This window comes from Camarhynchus parvulus, chromosome 15, assembly GCF_901933205.1.
Source record: "Camarhynchus parvulus chromosome 15, STF_HiC, whole genome shotgun sequence".
Taxonomy (NCBI): domain Eukaryota; kingdom Metazoa; phylum Chordata; class Aves; order Passeriformes; family Thraupidae; genus Camarhynchus; species Camarhynchus parvulus.
In genome coordinates this window covers 11,607,693-11,623,927 of record NC_044585.1, presented here as the reverse complement: position 1 = coordinate 11,623,927, position 16,235 = coordinate 11,607,693, and the positions used below count along the sequence as shown (strand labels likewise).

General features: G+C 46.2%; 1 protein-coding gene across 3 annotated transcripts in view; it reads left to right on the top strand.

The window, feature by feature from the left end:
- Positions 1-16,235, top strand: part of PITPNM2 (phosphatidylinositol transfer protein membrane associated 2) — a 125,643-nt gene that overhangs the window by 81,136 nt on the left and 28,272 nt on the right. For all 3 annotated transcript variants that reach the window (XM_030958868.1, XM_030958866.1, XM_030958865.1), the window contains exons 7-12: positions 5,123-5,446; positions 8,278-8,373; positions 11,487-11,591; positions 12,449-12,519; positions 15,126-15,370; positions 15,830-16,019. In XM_030958868.1, the coding sequence (XP_030814728.1) occupies positions 5,123-5,446; positions 8,278-8,373; positions 11,487-11,591; positions 12,449-12,519; positions 15,126-15,370; positions 15,830-16,019 (1,031 nt within the window). The remainder of the gene's footprint in view (positions 1-5,122; positions 5,447-8,277; positions 8,374-11,486; positions 11,592-12,448; positions 12,520-15,125; positions 15,371-15,829; positions 16,020-16,235) is intronic.

Genomic DNA, 16,235 nt, shown 5'->3' with positions numbered 1-16,235 from the left:
CTTTTAGGCAAGATGAAGTAGAGGGAGTGAAAAGTGAAAGTAAAAGCTTGGGGTATCTGCAGGAGCTGTGTGGCCTCCCCCTGCCCTGGGACAGCTGTGGGGAAGCCATGAGTGGCCAAGTGCCACAGCATTTGTACCAAAGCCACAATGCATGAGGATGTTTAAGTTGGAAAGATGTGGTTACAACAGGACTGACCAGGCTTAGGTGCAGATCCTGTGTGGGGCTTCCAGCTGGTGGCCAAAAGCAGCTGGAAACCTTTGTGCATTGTGCACCTGATGGTGAGCCAGGTTCCCAGGAGCCAGAGTTGTTGTGGTGGGTCAGCCCCTTCTCCCTTGGCATTCTCCTCCTGATTCCTCTGTTCCCAACTTGAGCAACTTTATTTCCTGGGGAATCAGCCCACCCTGTGCAGGGTCACCAAGCCAGCAAGGAAACAAGCAGCAAGATCCAAACTCTGCCCAATGGGGAGCAATGCTGAGTGGAGCAAACTAAAATTAGAGAATGGGTTGAAAAAAGAGCAGGTGTGAGGTAAGTGATGGATGCCTTGTGCAGTGTGGAAGGGCTGCTGAGCACAGAGGGAGGAACTCTGGGGGCCGGTGTTGAAACGTTCTCACTCGTACTGAGTGCAGCAGCCATTCTTTCCCATGACTAATTGAACAGTTACTCAGTGCTTTGACAGCCTGAGACACAGACTAAAATTGTGATTGTGGGCTATTAGTCTGCTTGGCTGTAATATTTGTATGCTTTTTTACTCCTTTCCCATAGATTTTAAGTTTAATTGGACTGGCACTGCATAATGTTCTGCTCCCACTTGCTTCCTAATGGTGCATGTGGGCTCTGAGTCTTTTGTTGTTAAACAAGTGTGTTGACTGTGTATGGGTTATTAATTATATACTGTGGCCAAGTGTGTTCCATCCCAGTGACTGGAGCTTTGTCTAAGCCACTGTGTCCTAGGCTAAATATGCCCAAATTGCTGCACTGTGGTGAAGTGGTTTTTGAAAGCTCTTTTGCAGAACTTTGACTTCACTGAAGCACTCAAATGACTCAGTTCATGCACTGCCCACTGGATCCCAAAGGTAGAGTTTTGTCTTTCCAAGGGGAGGCAGGTTGCTGGTGGCATGATGTGGATGTGACCACAGGCTTTTCTTTGTCAGGGTTCTGAGCAAGGGAGGGCAGGGAAACAAACAGGTGTGGCTGCAGGTGGCCTTTGGTTGGATTGTACTGGCAAGGTTAAGGGATCTCTTGGGACTGTCAGGGAAATAGTGTTGCACATGGACAATCAGGCATCCTGTATTTGCTCTCAGGAAATTGTGAATTATTAAATTATTTGGGAGGTTGCTTCTGGGTACAGAGGCTATGGGTATCTGAACAGTTGCTTTATTTGGATATTGAGGGCATTAGGGGCAGAATTTGTTGGTGGGTTTTGGGATTTATTTCTTTTGAGTTCTTATTACATTTACTACTTTAATTTCATGTTGGAAAACAAGCCCAGAACTACAGACCAAAGGTTTTTAAATTTCACATGAAGCCACCTCTCTGCCCTGGCTTGTCTAATGGTCATTTACACTTCCTCTTGTAGGGTGGAGTCCAGCACCACAAATCATTTACAGCAGTCAGCACCTCAAGGACTCAACCAGCCTCTGAGTTGTTGAGGTGGTGAGCTGGAAATCAAATGATTTAAATGTTTGCACCCTGCTCAGCTCTTCACAGATGATCTTTCTGCACAGCACAGTGGGAAATGTTACAATAATTAAATCAACACATGATGACGGGTGCTCTGAACTCAGCCTGCACATTTGTGCATGTGTGGTGTTATTGTTTGTTTGTTTTTTTAAACAAAGCATTGCACTCTGGAGAAATGATAGTCTGCTTAATGACTGATAACCAGCTGGTAGCTGCATCCTTGTCAAAAAACCTCTTCCCATTTGTTCTGGGTGACTTCAGTGAGGTGTCTGACGAGGCTGTGGGGTTTTCCTCTGATTCTGGGGAGGAAGGCTCAGATAAGCTTGGGGCATGTTGGTGGAGGGGGAAAACCTTCTGGCAAGGCAAACTTCCAACTGTGCTGCAGCTGGGCCAGTGTGTGACAGGGACTTCTGTGGCTGAGTAGGACACATTTACACCTTCTCTCCTTCCAGGGAGAAAAAGGAAAGCCAGCTGGGCCACAGATTCCCTCAGCACTCTTCTGATGGGCATCTGCTCCAGAGAGAGTTTTTCCCAATTACTCTCTTTCCTGGCTCTGGTGTCTCCCCTCCTTTTCACTTTCCAATAAAAAAACTTGTTTTTCTCTAAGATTTTGATACAAAAATGCTTTGAGATTTGTGGTTTTTTCCATTGCACAGGGAGAGCAGCAGTGTCTGGACAGGTGAGGTCAGTCATTTGTAGCTGGATCCTGGCTCCCTGTAGCTGGGTGGGACACTTGTTGTGTTCCCTGGGTCTCTGCTGGGAGGCTGCAGGCTGGGCAGGAGTTCAGTGCCAACTGCTGTGCACAGAGGAGCCCCTCAAGTTCTCTTCCCTAGCCCTGAAGCCTTTTCTGCAAGCCATGACTTTTATTTTTCCGTTTCTTTTGTACCAGCACAGCCTCATTGTCCCTCAGGTTTTCTCCTTGTGTTTAAGAAAGAGAAGTTCAGCACTGCTGGCACATCCCAGGTGAAGGCCAAATGCTGGGAAAGTAATCTGTTTTTTGGACTTCTTAACTAACCTGGAGGGGGAGAGGCACAGCAGCTCTGAAGCCCTGTGGTGCCATCCCGTTTTCAAAGGAGCAGAGCTTTAAGGAAGGATGGTTTGGGATATTTAATCAAAGGGATCCCAGCAGGGCACATGGGGAGGTCTGTGGATTGGCAGGAAGCAGTGCAGGTGATGTTTGAGATCTGAGAAGGCAGAGAGGAACTTCAAGAGACTTTTTTTTACCCCCAGGTGGTTTTCATGTTCCCTGTGATGTTAGTCCATTAAAACACAGATACGTGGTTGGTGGCATCTGTGCCTCTACACAGAGAATTTCTGAGGAGTTGGGACACTGATATATCAAGGCTGGATTCAGGAGCAGGAGTGGAGCCTGCTGAGCCCTTGAACAGGGGAAGCTGTGGGAAAGAGCAACATTCACTTGTGTGTCTGATCACAGTCTGTTTTCAAGGTGTTCCAAGCAAGGTGGAATTGGACACTGTGGGTATGGAAGTCCAAAGGGTGGTGGGGACAGCAAGAGAAATGTTTTCTTGGCTTTCAGTGTGGGTGTGATGTAAATTTAATCTTGGTTTTTAAGCTCTGCTGGTTGTCAATCATAAGAGGAGGTGAAGAGGCTAAAACATTCTCCTGTACTCCTGCAAAAAGTAATCTGGCAGGGGAAATAACTCTGAATCTCAGCTCAGGTCGAACAGAATTAAGGTGCTGAAGGCTGTCACTCTGCCCCAGAAGGTCACACTCTGCTGGCTCAAACTTGCCTCTCCCTTCTGAAAGTCAGTCAGCAAAATACATCAAATATTGATAGATTTAATCTTACTGTGTAAATGAAGTTCAGGTTGAGCTGGTCCATGGCATTAGTTGCTGATCTCAGTGGCCATTTCCTCCTGGCAGCCTGGCTTGGCGTGACTGGTGGCATTGAGGACTGACCAAAGAGCAGAACACACAATAAAGTGCTCAGGTCTGGAAGGAGATGAACATATAAAAACGTGGGTTTTGTGTGTTTAAGAAAACAAACAAACAAAAGGTGATTGCTGAAAACAAACTGGATCTTTGGGCAGAACATCACAGAAACTGTGGCAGTGGTGGGATCCAAGGGAAGCTCCTGTTGCTGGCAGCACCTCAGAAACCCTGCCCATGGTGGGACCATCCCCCTTGGCCATGCTCCTGGAGATGGAGAATGACTTGTGAGGGTTGTCTTTCCTCATGGTGGTGCTTAGAGAGCTCAATCTGCAGCTCCCAAAACCTAAATGATTCTAATGTAGCCTGTTGATTGCTCTCTTAATCCCACTGGTGCTTTGGGCTTGTCCTTCAACCCATCTCTGCCTCAGTTTCCTAATAATTAAAGGGGGTAATATTAATTGATTGTTTATTATCAGAAAAACTCCTGAGGATCAGTTGGTCAGTATTTAGAGAAGCTTTGGAAGCATCATTACTGCTGTGTGATCCCATCAGAAATAAAGAGTAGTTTGGAGTTTTGACCTGTTGTGAGCTTTTAAGGAATAATATTGGTGAAAATCCTGAGTGACTCTTATGTTTTAAAAGTCTTGGGGGTGTGATGATGTTAGTGAGTGAGTCTAAGTCTTAGGGAGAGTGAGTATCTGTTGCCTGTTCAAGTACATTGTGTGTTGATACTGAGGCTGCTCTTCCTTTCAGATATGTGATACATTGAAATATTTTAAATTGGCTTTACCCACTCCATTTTTCTCTTGCAGCAAAAGACAGATGGTATCTGCAAAATAAAGCATCTTTATTCCCTCCCTTACTTTGCTTTCTATCCCATTATCTCAGAAGCTCCAATTTGTGATGCTGTTTTACTGATACATAGAAACCAGGTGCAGAAAACAGGTTTCCAAGGACAGGAATGTGGGATGTGCTTCTGTAATGTAACAACTGGGGAGGGCTGTGGAGCACCCATCAAGGAATGATTTGAAGCTCTCCAGGATTAAAAAAAAAAAACAAAAAAAAACCCAAAAAAATCAGTAGCTTTTTTCTTTTTTCTATTTTCTTTTATTTATTACTTGGTAATATATTTCACTTTGAAGTCAGGATCCAAATGTTGCAACTTCTAGAACTTCAGGGAGTTGAAACTGTGGTCTGTGTGTGGTTCCTCCTTGGTGGAGCAGGCAGCCAAAGACTTCCATCCAAAATTAGGCAATCCCTTTCCAAGTTAAAAGTTAAAAATCCCTTTCCAAGTTAAAATCCCTTTCCCCTTCCAGTGACAGAAGACTGGCTGATTTCAGTGATTTCAGGGTGATTAGGAAGAACTGAGGAGATAAAGTAGATGAAGTGACCAGGTTGCCAGCCTGACTGTGTGAAGGTCCTGCACTGCAGCACTGCAGGCTGATGTCTCTGTAATGTCCCTGCCATGGTGTTGAGAAGCTTTGGGAAGGGAACACGTTGGTTGCTGCAGTTTGTAGCTCTGGTGACGGGGACATTTTGGCTTTGCAGGCCTGAGGAAGGTGATGGTCCGGGCCCACCGCCAGGCCTGGTGCTGGCAGGACGAGTGGTACGGGCTCACCATCGAGGACATCCGGCAGCTGGAGAAGGAGGCCCAGCTGATGCTGGCCCAGAAGATGGCCCAGTTCTGTGGTGAGAATGACTCAGAGCAGCACGGTGTCAAGGACACTGCTGGGGAGAAGGACGTGGAGCCCAGCATGGGGTCACCTGCAGACACCGAGGACGCCTCCGCCAACAGCGACGCGGCCTCGGGCAGGTCGCTCACCAAGCAATGGTCCACCTCCTCCAAGTCCTCACGGTCTTCAAAGAGGGGAGGTAAGATGCTGCCAGTGACTTGCTCTTCTGAACTCATGGAGGTTGGGCTTTTGGGGGGTTGGGCCATGTCTCCTTGTGGCAGGTGCCTTTGGGATAAGGTGTGTACCATGAATCCTGTTAGATCAGAGGCCTTCTTTGCTGGTGCTGCAGGCTCAGTCTTCTCAGGTGACCTGGTTTGGGTTTGGGAAGGTTTCTAATCATCCCATAACTGTGACTCAGTGTCACATGGCAGAGTTGCCAATGTCAAAAGCACAGAATCTGTAAAAACACTGTAGAGAAGCAGGCAGGAGCTGGCTGGCAGCACTGGGGCTCAAAAGACAGCCAGCAGCGCAGAGTTAGTCCTCGTTACTCAGGAGCCACTGGTGGCTTTCTCAGGCCCTTCCGTGGTGTTCCCTTGTGGATATCTGCTTATCCTCGATACCTGTGTCATAACAGGTACCTCTGCTCGTTGGCCAGAGTTCTGTGCCACCACACGCCTGTCATTTCAGGAGGGGTGTTTGGCTCCATGGGGCTGCACACAGTGAAACATCTTGTCAGCTACTGGGGAGATTAAAGCAGGAACCCCCAGAGGTGCATGGGGGCTGCTGCCTTCCCCTGGTGATGATGTGCAGCAGCTGCTTGGAGACAAAACCTCACCCTGGGATTTGGTGGGACTGTACATTCCCTTTGAAACACTATTCAGGAAGCTTTCAGGATTTTAATGTTAGAGCTCTGCTGTGGATACTCTGTAAGGACTCAGCTTTGAGCTTGGATTTTGTTACTCACCTCTCCCTTGGGACTCACCTCGTTTTGTTGTACTTCCCTTCTTTGGACTGTTCTGTACAGAGAGGTGACTCCCTGGTGAGTTACAGCCACAAGGTTTAAACCCTCAGCAGTTCCCTCTCTGATTAGCCAAGTGCTGCAGGTAGCAGGGAAATTGCAGCTCTCACTGCAAGAGGGAAAAAAACCCCATGAAAACCCCAAGGGGCAGCATTTCTTCCAGTGACAGTGGAAGGAACATCTGGGTGAGTGAAGCTTCTCCATCTATCATATGCACTAAATATTGGGAGCTGAGTCTCCATTTTTACTTCCCACTCCATCACTGATTTCATCGTGGGGTGAATGAGAGAGGAGCAGTAGTTTTACCTTGCGATGACTCACCCGAGTGAGCCCCGGGGAAGAACCTACCAGATGCTTCATAAATCACTGCATAAAGATAAAAATACTGGCTACTTTGCCTGCACCAGCATTTTATATTGATGCACCCATCTCCCATTGTGCTCTTTGCACAAAACCCCTCTTCCACTGCTGACACCTTCACTGGGAGCTGGAGTTTTCAGACCTCTCAGGATTTCACTTGAAGGTTTTCACTGGGAGCAAAGCATGAATTTCTTTTCAACTGCAGAATGTCTCAGCTTTTACAAGGAAAAGTAATGAAAGAAATTAATTGTGATGTGCTGGGAAGTACGTCACACAGATATTTTAATCCTCCTTCATGCTGGCAGCACATTACCATATGGAAGCAAGGAGGGCTGTCGCGACGCACCGCCACCTCCAGCTGAAAAAAATGCCTTTTCTCCAAAGCTTTTCCTTTTCTCCACCACCCGAGCGAGACCTCTGGTGATGGCAGGACCCTTGTTGCCCTCCCATGTGCTATTAGGTGCTCTATTTTTAGCAACTATTATGCGAGTGCCTTGACGTCACTCGGGCGTGAATGAGCTCTGCTCCGCCACCTCCTCGCTGGCTGCTCCCGAGGGTGGGTGCTGGGGGCTGCTGAGCTGTAATTACCTGGCTCTGCACAGGGTCTCCATCCCTGTTCCATGTGACAGCCGGGTGGGAGATTAGGAGAATTTTACTTCTATATTCAACTCTGTTGGAACAATAGCACGAAACGGCTCGTGCGGCTGTCACAGTAACTGGAGCCTTTCAGGCTCTTGTACATGCAAAATGAGAACTTGTCAGTCTCCTCAGGTTTTTGCTGGGTTAGGTGGCTGCTGTGAGTGCTTTGTGTGCTCTGTGTCACAGGCACGAGGGGACAAACCCTCTCTCCCATCGTTCTCTGGACAGCGCTCCCTTCAGCAGGCGGCTGTTCTGAGACAACTTCAGCCGAGAAGTGCTCAGGCTGGATGGTTGCTAAATTATATCTGAAAAAAAGAAAAGAAGAAGCCATAATGTCTTTATATTTAGCTCAGAGAGCTCTGGAGGCGAAAGTGAAAGGGAGTAGGTAGGTGTGGGAACAGGAGGGCAAACAGCACTAAAAGGACTTTGGGGTTTCTCCTTGCTCTGTCAGGACCGCCGCTCCGACAGCTTCCTTTGAAGTAGTCAGATAGCATGTTGTTTAAATCTGTTTAAAGTTTAAACAGATCTCTAATCCAATTTGTGTGGAAGCAATTTCCTTCCAGAAAACAGATTATTCCTCTCCAGGCTGCTCTGCTGAGCTACCCACCCGAAAGTTAGCGAAGCAGAGGCATGGCTTGTGTGCTGATGAGAGGCACAGAGAGAGCTTCCAATCAGCCTGCTTCCTTCCTAATTGCAAACTTTAAAACCCAGCTGATTTTGCACGTCCTACTAACAATTATAAATAGCTGCCATTCAAAATAGCAGAAGAGTGATCCAAGCAGCTTTGCTTTAATGTAGCATCTTGCTGGCAGGTTCTACCAACAGTAAACAAACAGGATCTGTAAAGCAGTACACTGACATCACACCAGCATCATCGGGGTTTTGTGTTTTTTAATATTGCAGCAGTGAATTTTCTTGGAGAACACATGATTCTTCCTCCAGCAAAGATCATGTTGGGAACTCTCTGTCTTGTGGATGTAGCGTTTCGCATAAAGCTTTTTTGTTTTTTCCAGCAAGTCCCTCGCGCCATAGTATCTCCGAGTGGAGGATGCAGAGCATTGCCAGGGATTCAGATGACAGCTCAGATGATGAATTCTTTGATGCACATGGTATGTGGAGCCTAAATCACCATCGTTTCTTCCCTGAAATGGTGGGGTAAGAGAACGGAAGGCATGAAGGGCGGGGGGTGAGCAGGGAAGGAAGCGAGACTTTTTTGCTTTGAAGTCTTTTCCTTTCTAACCATGACGTGCAGCTTCTTCCAGCATCACCCAGCAGACTCTTACATTAATGCAGCACCATTTCAGGTGCAGTCTGAGCTGTTTGAGAACAGGGGATCTTGCACAGTCTTAGCCCTAGGGGCTGTGTTGTATTTGGTGCAAATGAGTGTGCGTGAAATCCAGCTGTACTAACTGGACTGTGGGTGTGTCCTAATGATTCACTGTGACTGATTATTTTTCTAATTTATTTTTTAATCAGTAAGAGGTATGATTAATTGCCCTGTCTGGGCTTGAAGAGACCCAAATTTGCCTTTATTAACTCCTCATTCTCCCATTCCAAGAAATACCAACAGCGAATGCAGCAAGGTACTTCAGGTGCCAAAATTAATCAGTGTTGATTCCAGAATTGTCAAAGTAATTTTGATTATCTGTATTAAGAGAACACTGCTACATTTTTTTCCTCTGTAATGTGTGTGTGAAGAAGCTTTGTTCCACTGCACTCATTTTATATATTCTACTTTATGCAAATTTAAGCCTGAAGGGCTCCATCTCTATTGACAACAGATGGACTCTCCTCCTGGCTTGTCTGATGGAAGTGAGATGCAATATTTGCTGATGAACTTGGGAAATGCAGTTGTTAAAAAATGACACCCCAGTTTTGCAAAGCTGATGCTCAGCTGAAGTTCAACCTCCCAAAATGGATAGTGTCATGTTCCAGAAGAGTTCTCCCATGAGTGTTTAGGCATGGATCTCAAACTGTGGGGTAGAGAGGGGTGTGTTAGTGTGGTGAGCTGCACAGCAGCAGCTGAAATGGCTGGGACATGTGTGAATTGGGATAAATGTGTGTCTCCTGCTGGGAAAGGGAAGGGCCAACTTAGTTTAAGTGTCACTATTTATTAACTTAGCATTTACAACAAGTGAGGGATTTATTGGAGCAATATAAGAGAAGAGGAGTGAGTCATCCAAACGGCACCGGCGCTATCCACACGCTTTTTGCCTTTTTAATTACTCAGTAATAAAACTGAGATGGAGACAGCTCTGCCTGGGATCCAGGGCCCAGGGAATCCCTGGCATGCTCCTAACAGGCCTGGGAAAGGGGATTAACAAAAATGAGCCTTGTGCACCTCTGTTGCAATACTTGCAGGAGGTTGCTAAGAGTAAAAGCAGCTGCTCTCCTGCGAGTCTCTGTGCACGCACAGTTTGTCCTCTGCAGTCGGCACGGTTGGGTTGAAAAGTCTGTCCCTAAATCTGGTGGGATTTTGGCTCATGAGTCAAAGCCTTGGCATGTGTGTGCAGCTGAACAGAACCCCATCCCCAGGAGGGACCTCTGGGTGCCCCTTGGCCCGCAGAGGCTGCGGGTCTGTGAGCAGGGATGAGGCTCCGCTCGCAGCTCATCCTGCCGGGGTCGGTACCATGGGAACTGGCAGGGCTCAGGATGTGAGTCAACAGCCAACAGAGTTCCTCAGAAGTGCTTCCCATCCACACACACACACATTTCCTCACAGTGCAGTGGGCGTAACCTGAGCCCCAGAAGATTCCTTGTCTCCAGCTTCCCACTCACCCTCATTCCCTGGTAAAGATAGTGACAAATACAGTAATATCGAATATCTATCCTGTAATAAATGCTAATAATGGGAGTAATATCCCATTCAGGGATCACTTGAGCAGCAGTAAGGGCTGTAATTAGACCTCTCAAGGAATTAAGTTTAATATTTAGATTAAGTTGCTGGAGGAGCTTAGAGTGCAGTCGTCCTCTTAGTTCTCTGCCAGCACGTGTGTTACAGGCCTGGGCTTTCCACTTGCTCTGGACAGGCAGCTTCACACCCCTGTGTGCAGAGAAATTGGGATTTACTCAAATTCTTTCCATGGCTGAAAAAGGAAATGGCATGCTGGTACAAAATTTCCAGGCTGCTCTCTTTTTATGGTCAAAGTTGAAATAGAAATTCCTAAAAATAATCAGGCTTTGCTTGGCTCTTCATCTAGTACCCTTCATACAATTTTTTTTGAGCTATTGCTCAGATTTGCTGAAACGATTAATATATTTCATAACCTTTTTTTGTTCCCCATTGTGGGATTCTTTCAGCTAATTATTTTCTTAGTAACTGTACAGCAATAAGAAAGGGGAAATCCTAGTCTGGGACTCTGAAGATTACAGCTTTTAGATCTTCAAGACATCTGCAATTACTGCTGTTATTATGTTTATAACTCTTTATTAAATTTACAAGCCCAAAATTTTCAGGAAAGACATACTAAGCACAGAGGAATAAATAAATTAGAAAGCACTTAACCATCATAGCAGCAAAAGATGCATCCTCAATGGAAAAAAAAAAGAGAGAGAGAAGGAAAGCTCTCCTTTGTATGTCTCTTCCTTTTAATTACACTTCTAAGAACATAATATTTTTGGGACCCTTATTCTTTATTGACTGTGGTTGAACTGAGCCACAGGGTTTGGAAGATACTGAGGTAGGAAGGAAAAAGCAGATCCATGCACTGTGTCTCATCTCCTGAGGAAATCAGCCTGGGGAGTTCACATTCCCTTTATTGCTCCTGCCTTTTTAGGTGTTTGGTCCTATGAGCAGCAGTGATCCTTGTCCCTCCTTCCCCCAGAGACACCCCACAGCTCTCAGACAGGGCTGAGGGTCCCAGTGGGAATCCTTGCTTTGTCCTCTCCTGTCCTGGAGCATTCTGGCTGCTTTGGCACCATCAGAGAGAATGGCAAGGCAAAGGCCAAACATGGTACCATTAAAAACCCAGATTGCTTCTTTCCATGTTTTAGGAGTTTTGTTTGTTTAAATCATGCAGTTAAAACATTTTGTTTACTTTTCAAAGGTGCTTTGGTTTCTATATAACAAAAGCTGGTAAAGTATATGGTTTATTTTGACTTTAGCTATCCAAATGTGTATAGATTGCACAGAGTTGTGGGTTTTATTTAAAATTCTGGGTTTTGCTCTTTTCTGTATACATATTTTTGTGTTTGTGACTCTCAAAAAATCTGTTTTTTAAAGAGGACTTGTCTGACAATGAGGAAATGTTCCCGAAAGAAATAACCAAATGGAGTTCCAATGATCTGATGGATAAAATTGAAACCCCCGAATGCGATGATGTCCAGGGTAATTCTTTTCCACGTACAAACTGCATGTGCTATTTTACAGTATTTCCAGGCAATTGTCACAGCCTCATTGTGAACAAGGTAAAACTTGTTATCCTCATCTCACAAAGGGAGAAGCTGAGACAGAGCATAAAAATGACTGTCCAGTGCTGCTAGAAAAGATTTGCTCAGTGGGAGCTGGGATAGCTTTTGATTCTCTTTTATTTTCCACATTGGTTTGGCTCCTTTGTGTGACAGCCAGGATTCTCTCACATAATGATGAAATATCCCAGCTCTGTCTCAAATGACTTGAATTTCTCCTGGCTCTTCTTTCCTTTTGCTCCATCCTTTGTTCCTGACTGTATCTGCCTCAGTTTTACTTTCTGCTCATCATTATGAAATGGTGAAAGGAAGCTGTAGCTCCTCAGCCAGAACGATGCATGGTGGAAGGTGACACTCAGGCTTTTTCTACAAAGCCAGTCTGTGTAGGCACAGATGTAGGAATACATCAGATCTCTACTCCCCAGTGTAGTTCAAGCAATTCCTTTTATTTTCCCACAAACCAATCATTTCTGACAGTCGTGCAGGGATTTCCCATTGTTGCCATCCTTAATAAAGCAGCAGTACCAGATCTCTGTAATGAGAGAAGAGCTCACTGATGTCCTCAGCTCTTAGCCAGGTTAGGACAAATTGCTGGGAAATAAATGACCCAGCATTGCCCAGGCTTCTCAGGTGGAAGGAGGCAGGAAGGAGGGAGAGGATGATTTGATGAAATAATGAAGGAGATGTGAGGCATTGGAACAAGCAAGGTCTTTATGGAAGAATGTCTTTACCAAAGAGCATCTGGAGTGCTGACATTTTGCACCTCTGCTCTTCCAGGTGACTTGTACCAGGAGACATCAGCAGAGTACCAGGTTGGCTCCAGCGTGGAGAGGCTCAGCATCATCGAGGTGAGTGCTTGGGCTTCTTGTAAAGAGATCCTGTGCTGCTGGAATGGCTCTGTGTGGGATAAATGGGTCCCTTTGCTGTGAGCAGTGTCTTGTCTCCGTGTGCTGCTGAGCCCCAGTAACACCTGTGTGTGTCCTTCTGTAATTCTGATTTAAGGGGGTTTTCACCCATCTTTGGAACATCATCTAGAAAATGCTGTGTAGTTTGCAGGCAGCATCAGGTATCCAGCTGGAAAAAACTGTGGGGATCAGAGCAGCTCGAGGGTAGAGCTGTCCTGCAATTCCAGATGAGCAAGTGTGGATGTGGGAGTGGGAGAACACGTTCCTGCAGCACCAGGGTGCAAAGGACAGCGCTCAGCTGTAGCCCACAGCATGGAGCTGCTCAGAGTGGTGTTTGGAATCCAGTTAGAGCACGGCCTGGGGCAGTGCTCTGGGCAAAATAATAAATAAATAACAGCACGCTGAGCCAGCCCAGCTCTCTGCAGTTCAGAGTCCTGCTCAGACACCCCAGGCTGGCTGTTCTCATCCTGCCCTTGAGCAGCTGCCTGTCTGTGCTGCAGGGGTGCTGCAGCTGCTTTGCAGGGTGCCTGCATTGGGTCTGAGTGGTCCATCAAAAATCATGAGTTTTGGAATTACAGGCTCTAAGTTCATGGTGGTTTGGCTTTTCCATAATAGACTGAGAGTTCAAGGGCTGTGAGGAGAGTGGGTGGCTGGGAGGGGAACAGCTCTGGCCACCTCAAAATAAGCAAGTCACAGCCCTAAGATTTCTCTTGGAGCTCAAGATGGTGTGGGAAACTTGTCTTCCTCAGAGGGCTGTGCAAACTCAACCCCCTCCTGTTTCTGCTTTCATTTTAGAAAAAGAACAGACTTCAAAGCAAGATGAAAAAGACAGTTATTTGTAGTTGTTCACAAGCTGTCTGCTAAAATAGTATGAAATTCCTGTGCCACCAATTGCAATGATTTTCAGGTTAAAAGCTTCCTTCACTTGAAGGTGGTTCAGGATTGAGGTGTTTTAAGAGGCTCCAGATCTTACAAGGAAGTTCTGAACAGTTACCTCCACCCTTAAAGTGATCAGCAGTTCCCCACTTCCTTCAGAGCAGAGGGTAATGAACTGAAAGGTGCCTCCAGAGCACTGCTGATAAACTTCTGCATGACCTGAGCGTGGTGACTCATGTTGTTCTCCAAATGAACACTTCAAACACTTGTCTGGAAGCAGAAGAGGTGCTGAGATGCTTTGAGGGCTCCTCCTGTGCCTCCAGCCAGGGAAAGGTTCACTGTGCAGGTGGCTAAAACTGGAGTCAGAGGAAGTTTGAAGAGCAGCATGAATACAGTGCAATGGTGCTAAATAATTCAAGGCCATTCTTATGCAGGAGGTCTGGAAAAAATCGTTATTACAGACTTGGATGAGGATTTTAATACTTCTGGTGGGCTGTGTAGTAAGACAAGCTTTAACATTATCTGGCAAAAATGTGATGTGGTTGTTAGGCTGCTAATGTGTGCCTGGGCATGCTTTCCTCCCACCAGCAGGTCTGTCAGGGACTCAGTCACTGCTCAGAGGACAACAGGTGACTGAAGATGCTTGAATTAGAACAGTTTGCCAAATGGAAAGCACTGCTGCCCTCCATCCTTTCCTTACCCCTCTCAGTGGCAGCAGGGAGTTGCTCAGGATGTTCTCAGATGTCTCTGCTGGCACAGGGGTCAGGTGCAGGAGGGTTTGCACAGATCTCACAGATGTAGGATGGAGGATTTGAGTCCGTGTGGGAGCTGTAAACACTGAAAGCCCTGGTAGCAAATAGATATTAAAAATACTTACTGCTCTGCTGTGTTACAGGATGTGCACATGGATGCTCTTGTACCTGCCTGGGCCATCAGGACTGGGCTTACAGCTCTTCTGGCAGGGCATTAATGATAAGGATGCAATTCCCTCCTTCCCCCAAATTACAGCCTGTCTGTTTAGGCAAGGAATTGCTTCAACACAATAAGCAAATCACCTGGACAGCCAAATTAAAGTCCCTCACTGTGTTCATGCAGCAGCCTCCCAGCCACATGCTGGCCATTCCGTGGGTTATGAGGTCATGAACTTTTTTCATTTCCTCTCTTGCAACAGTTTAAGCAAATCTAAAGTCTTATTTATAACTTCTGTGTTAGGCAAACATGCAATGACTGATCTTCCCACAACTTCTCAGTAACTTGCCACTTGCTGACCTGTTTGATCTCATTTCTTAATTTTGCTGAATGTGTTTTACTGCCAACTGCTTCAGCTGAGCTCAGCACCCCACAAAAAACAACTTACATTTTTGTATTTTTCCACCCTGATATACACAAGGATGTCTTCACTGCTGCCATGTTTTACCTGGATACAATTTTATGCAGGTTTTTTTTTAATTTCAACATTCCTTCTGCTTCTAACAAGTCAGACTGAGGCTGTGTGTGCATTTGTGCATGCACAAGTGTAGGATAAGAGACTGGAAGGAGTACTCAGGTTCTCAGCATCGTATTGTGGTGTATCTAATAGCCTTTGCCATAAATTAATTTGCCATAAATTAAGCACAAGTCAGACCCCTTTGAAAAATGAGCATTTCTGTGTGCTCTCTTCCATCCCCACCTAGGATGAATCAGTGCAGCCATTAATGCAGCCAAGTAAAATCCATGTCCTCCTCTTGGTCCTCCATGGAGGGAACATCCTGGACTCAGGAAGTGGTGACCAGAGCTCCAAGCAAGGGGATGTCAACACCATCACGACCGTGTTTGACACGGTGATGAGGGTGCATTACCCAGCTGCTCTGGGACACATTGCCATCAAACTCGTCCCTTGCCCAGCCATCTGCTCTGAAGCATTTTCCCTGGTGTCCAGGTAAGTTGATGCTGTTTTATCATGGAGTGGGGGTTTTTTGGGAGTTTGTTTTGTTTTGTTTGTTTCCCTGAGATGTTCTGCATGTAGCACTGGGAGCTCTGACCATGCTTTGGGCATGCATTTATTAATGTACCAGCCAGGCATTCAATCTCGATTTCATACTTAGCTGCAGTGAATACAGTAATCATGCAGCACAAGTTCTGAGATTGATTTATTCTAATTAATCCAATAAATACTAAGGATTTAATTCCTTGTCTGGAGGTTGTTCTGTCAGTGTAAGTATGTTGTCCTTGAAGATTTACGTTTGATGGGAGGCAAAGATTTATTAAGCTCTCACCCATTCACAGAAGAATAAATGGCCTTTCTGGCTTGAGGCTTTTTTTTATGAACCACAACACTTGACTGTACTGCCTGCAAGTTGTCTTCCCCCATATTCCCACTGTCCCTTGCCTTCTGCAGCCTCAGCCCATACAGTTATGACGAGGGCTGCCTGTCCAACAGCCAGGATCACATTCCCCTCGCCGCGCTCCCCCTGCTCGCCACATCCTCCCCGCAGTACCAGGAAGCCGTGGCCACTGTCATTGTCAGAGCCAACCAGGCCTACAGTGAGTTCATCAAATCCCAGGAGGGCACCTCCTTCAATGGCCAGGTGAGCCAGGGGCTGCTCAGACCACAGCCAGAGCAAGAACAAGGGAAGCAATTTCCTTCTGAAATTCTCTTTGCCATAAATCTCTCAGGAGGGATGGGAATATGACAGTGCTGGGCTGCAATAAGGAAGTGCTGTGCTTTCCATTCCTTTCTTTCTGGGAGGGAGAGATTATTGCTTGTGTGCTGTCCTGGACCTTTGGGATTTGAAGCAAAGCCT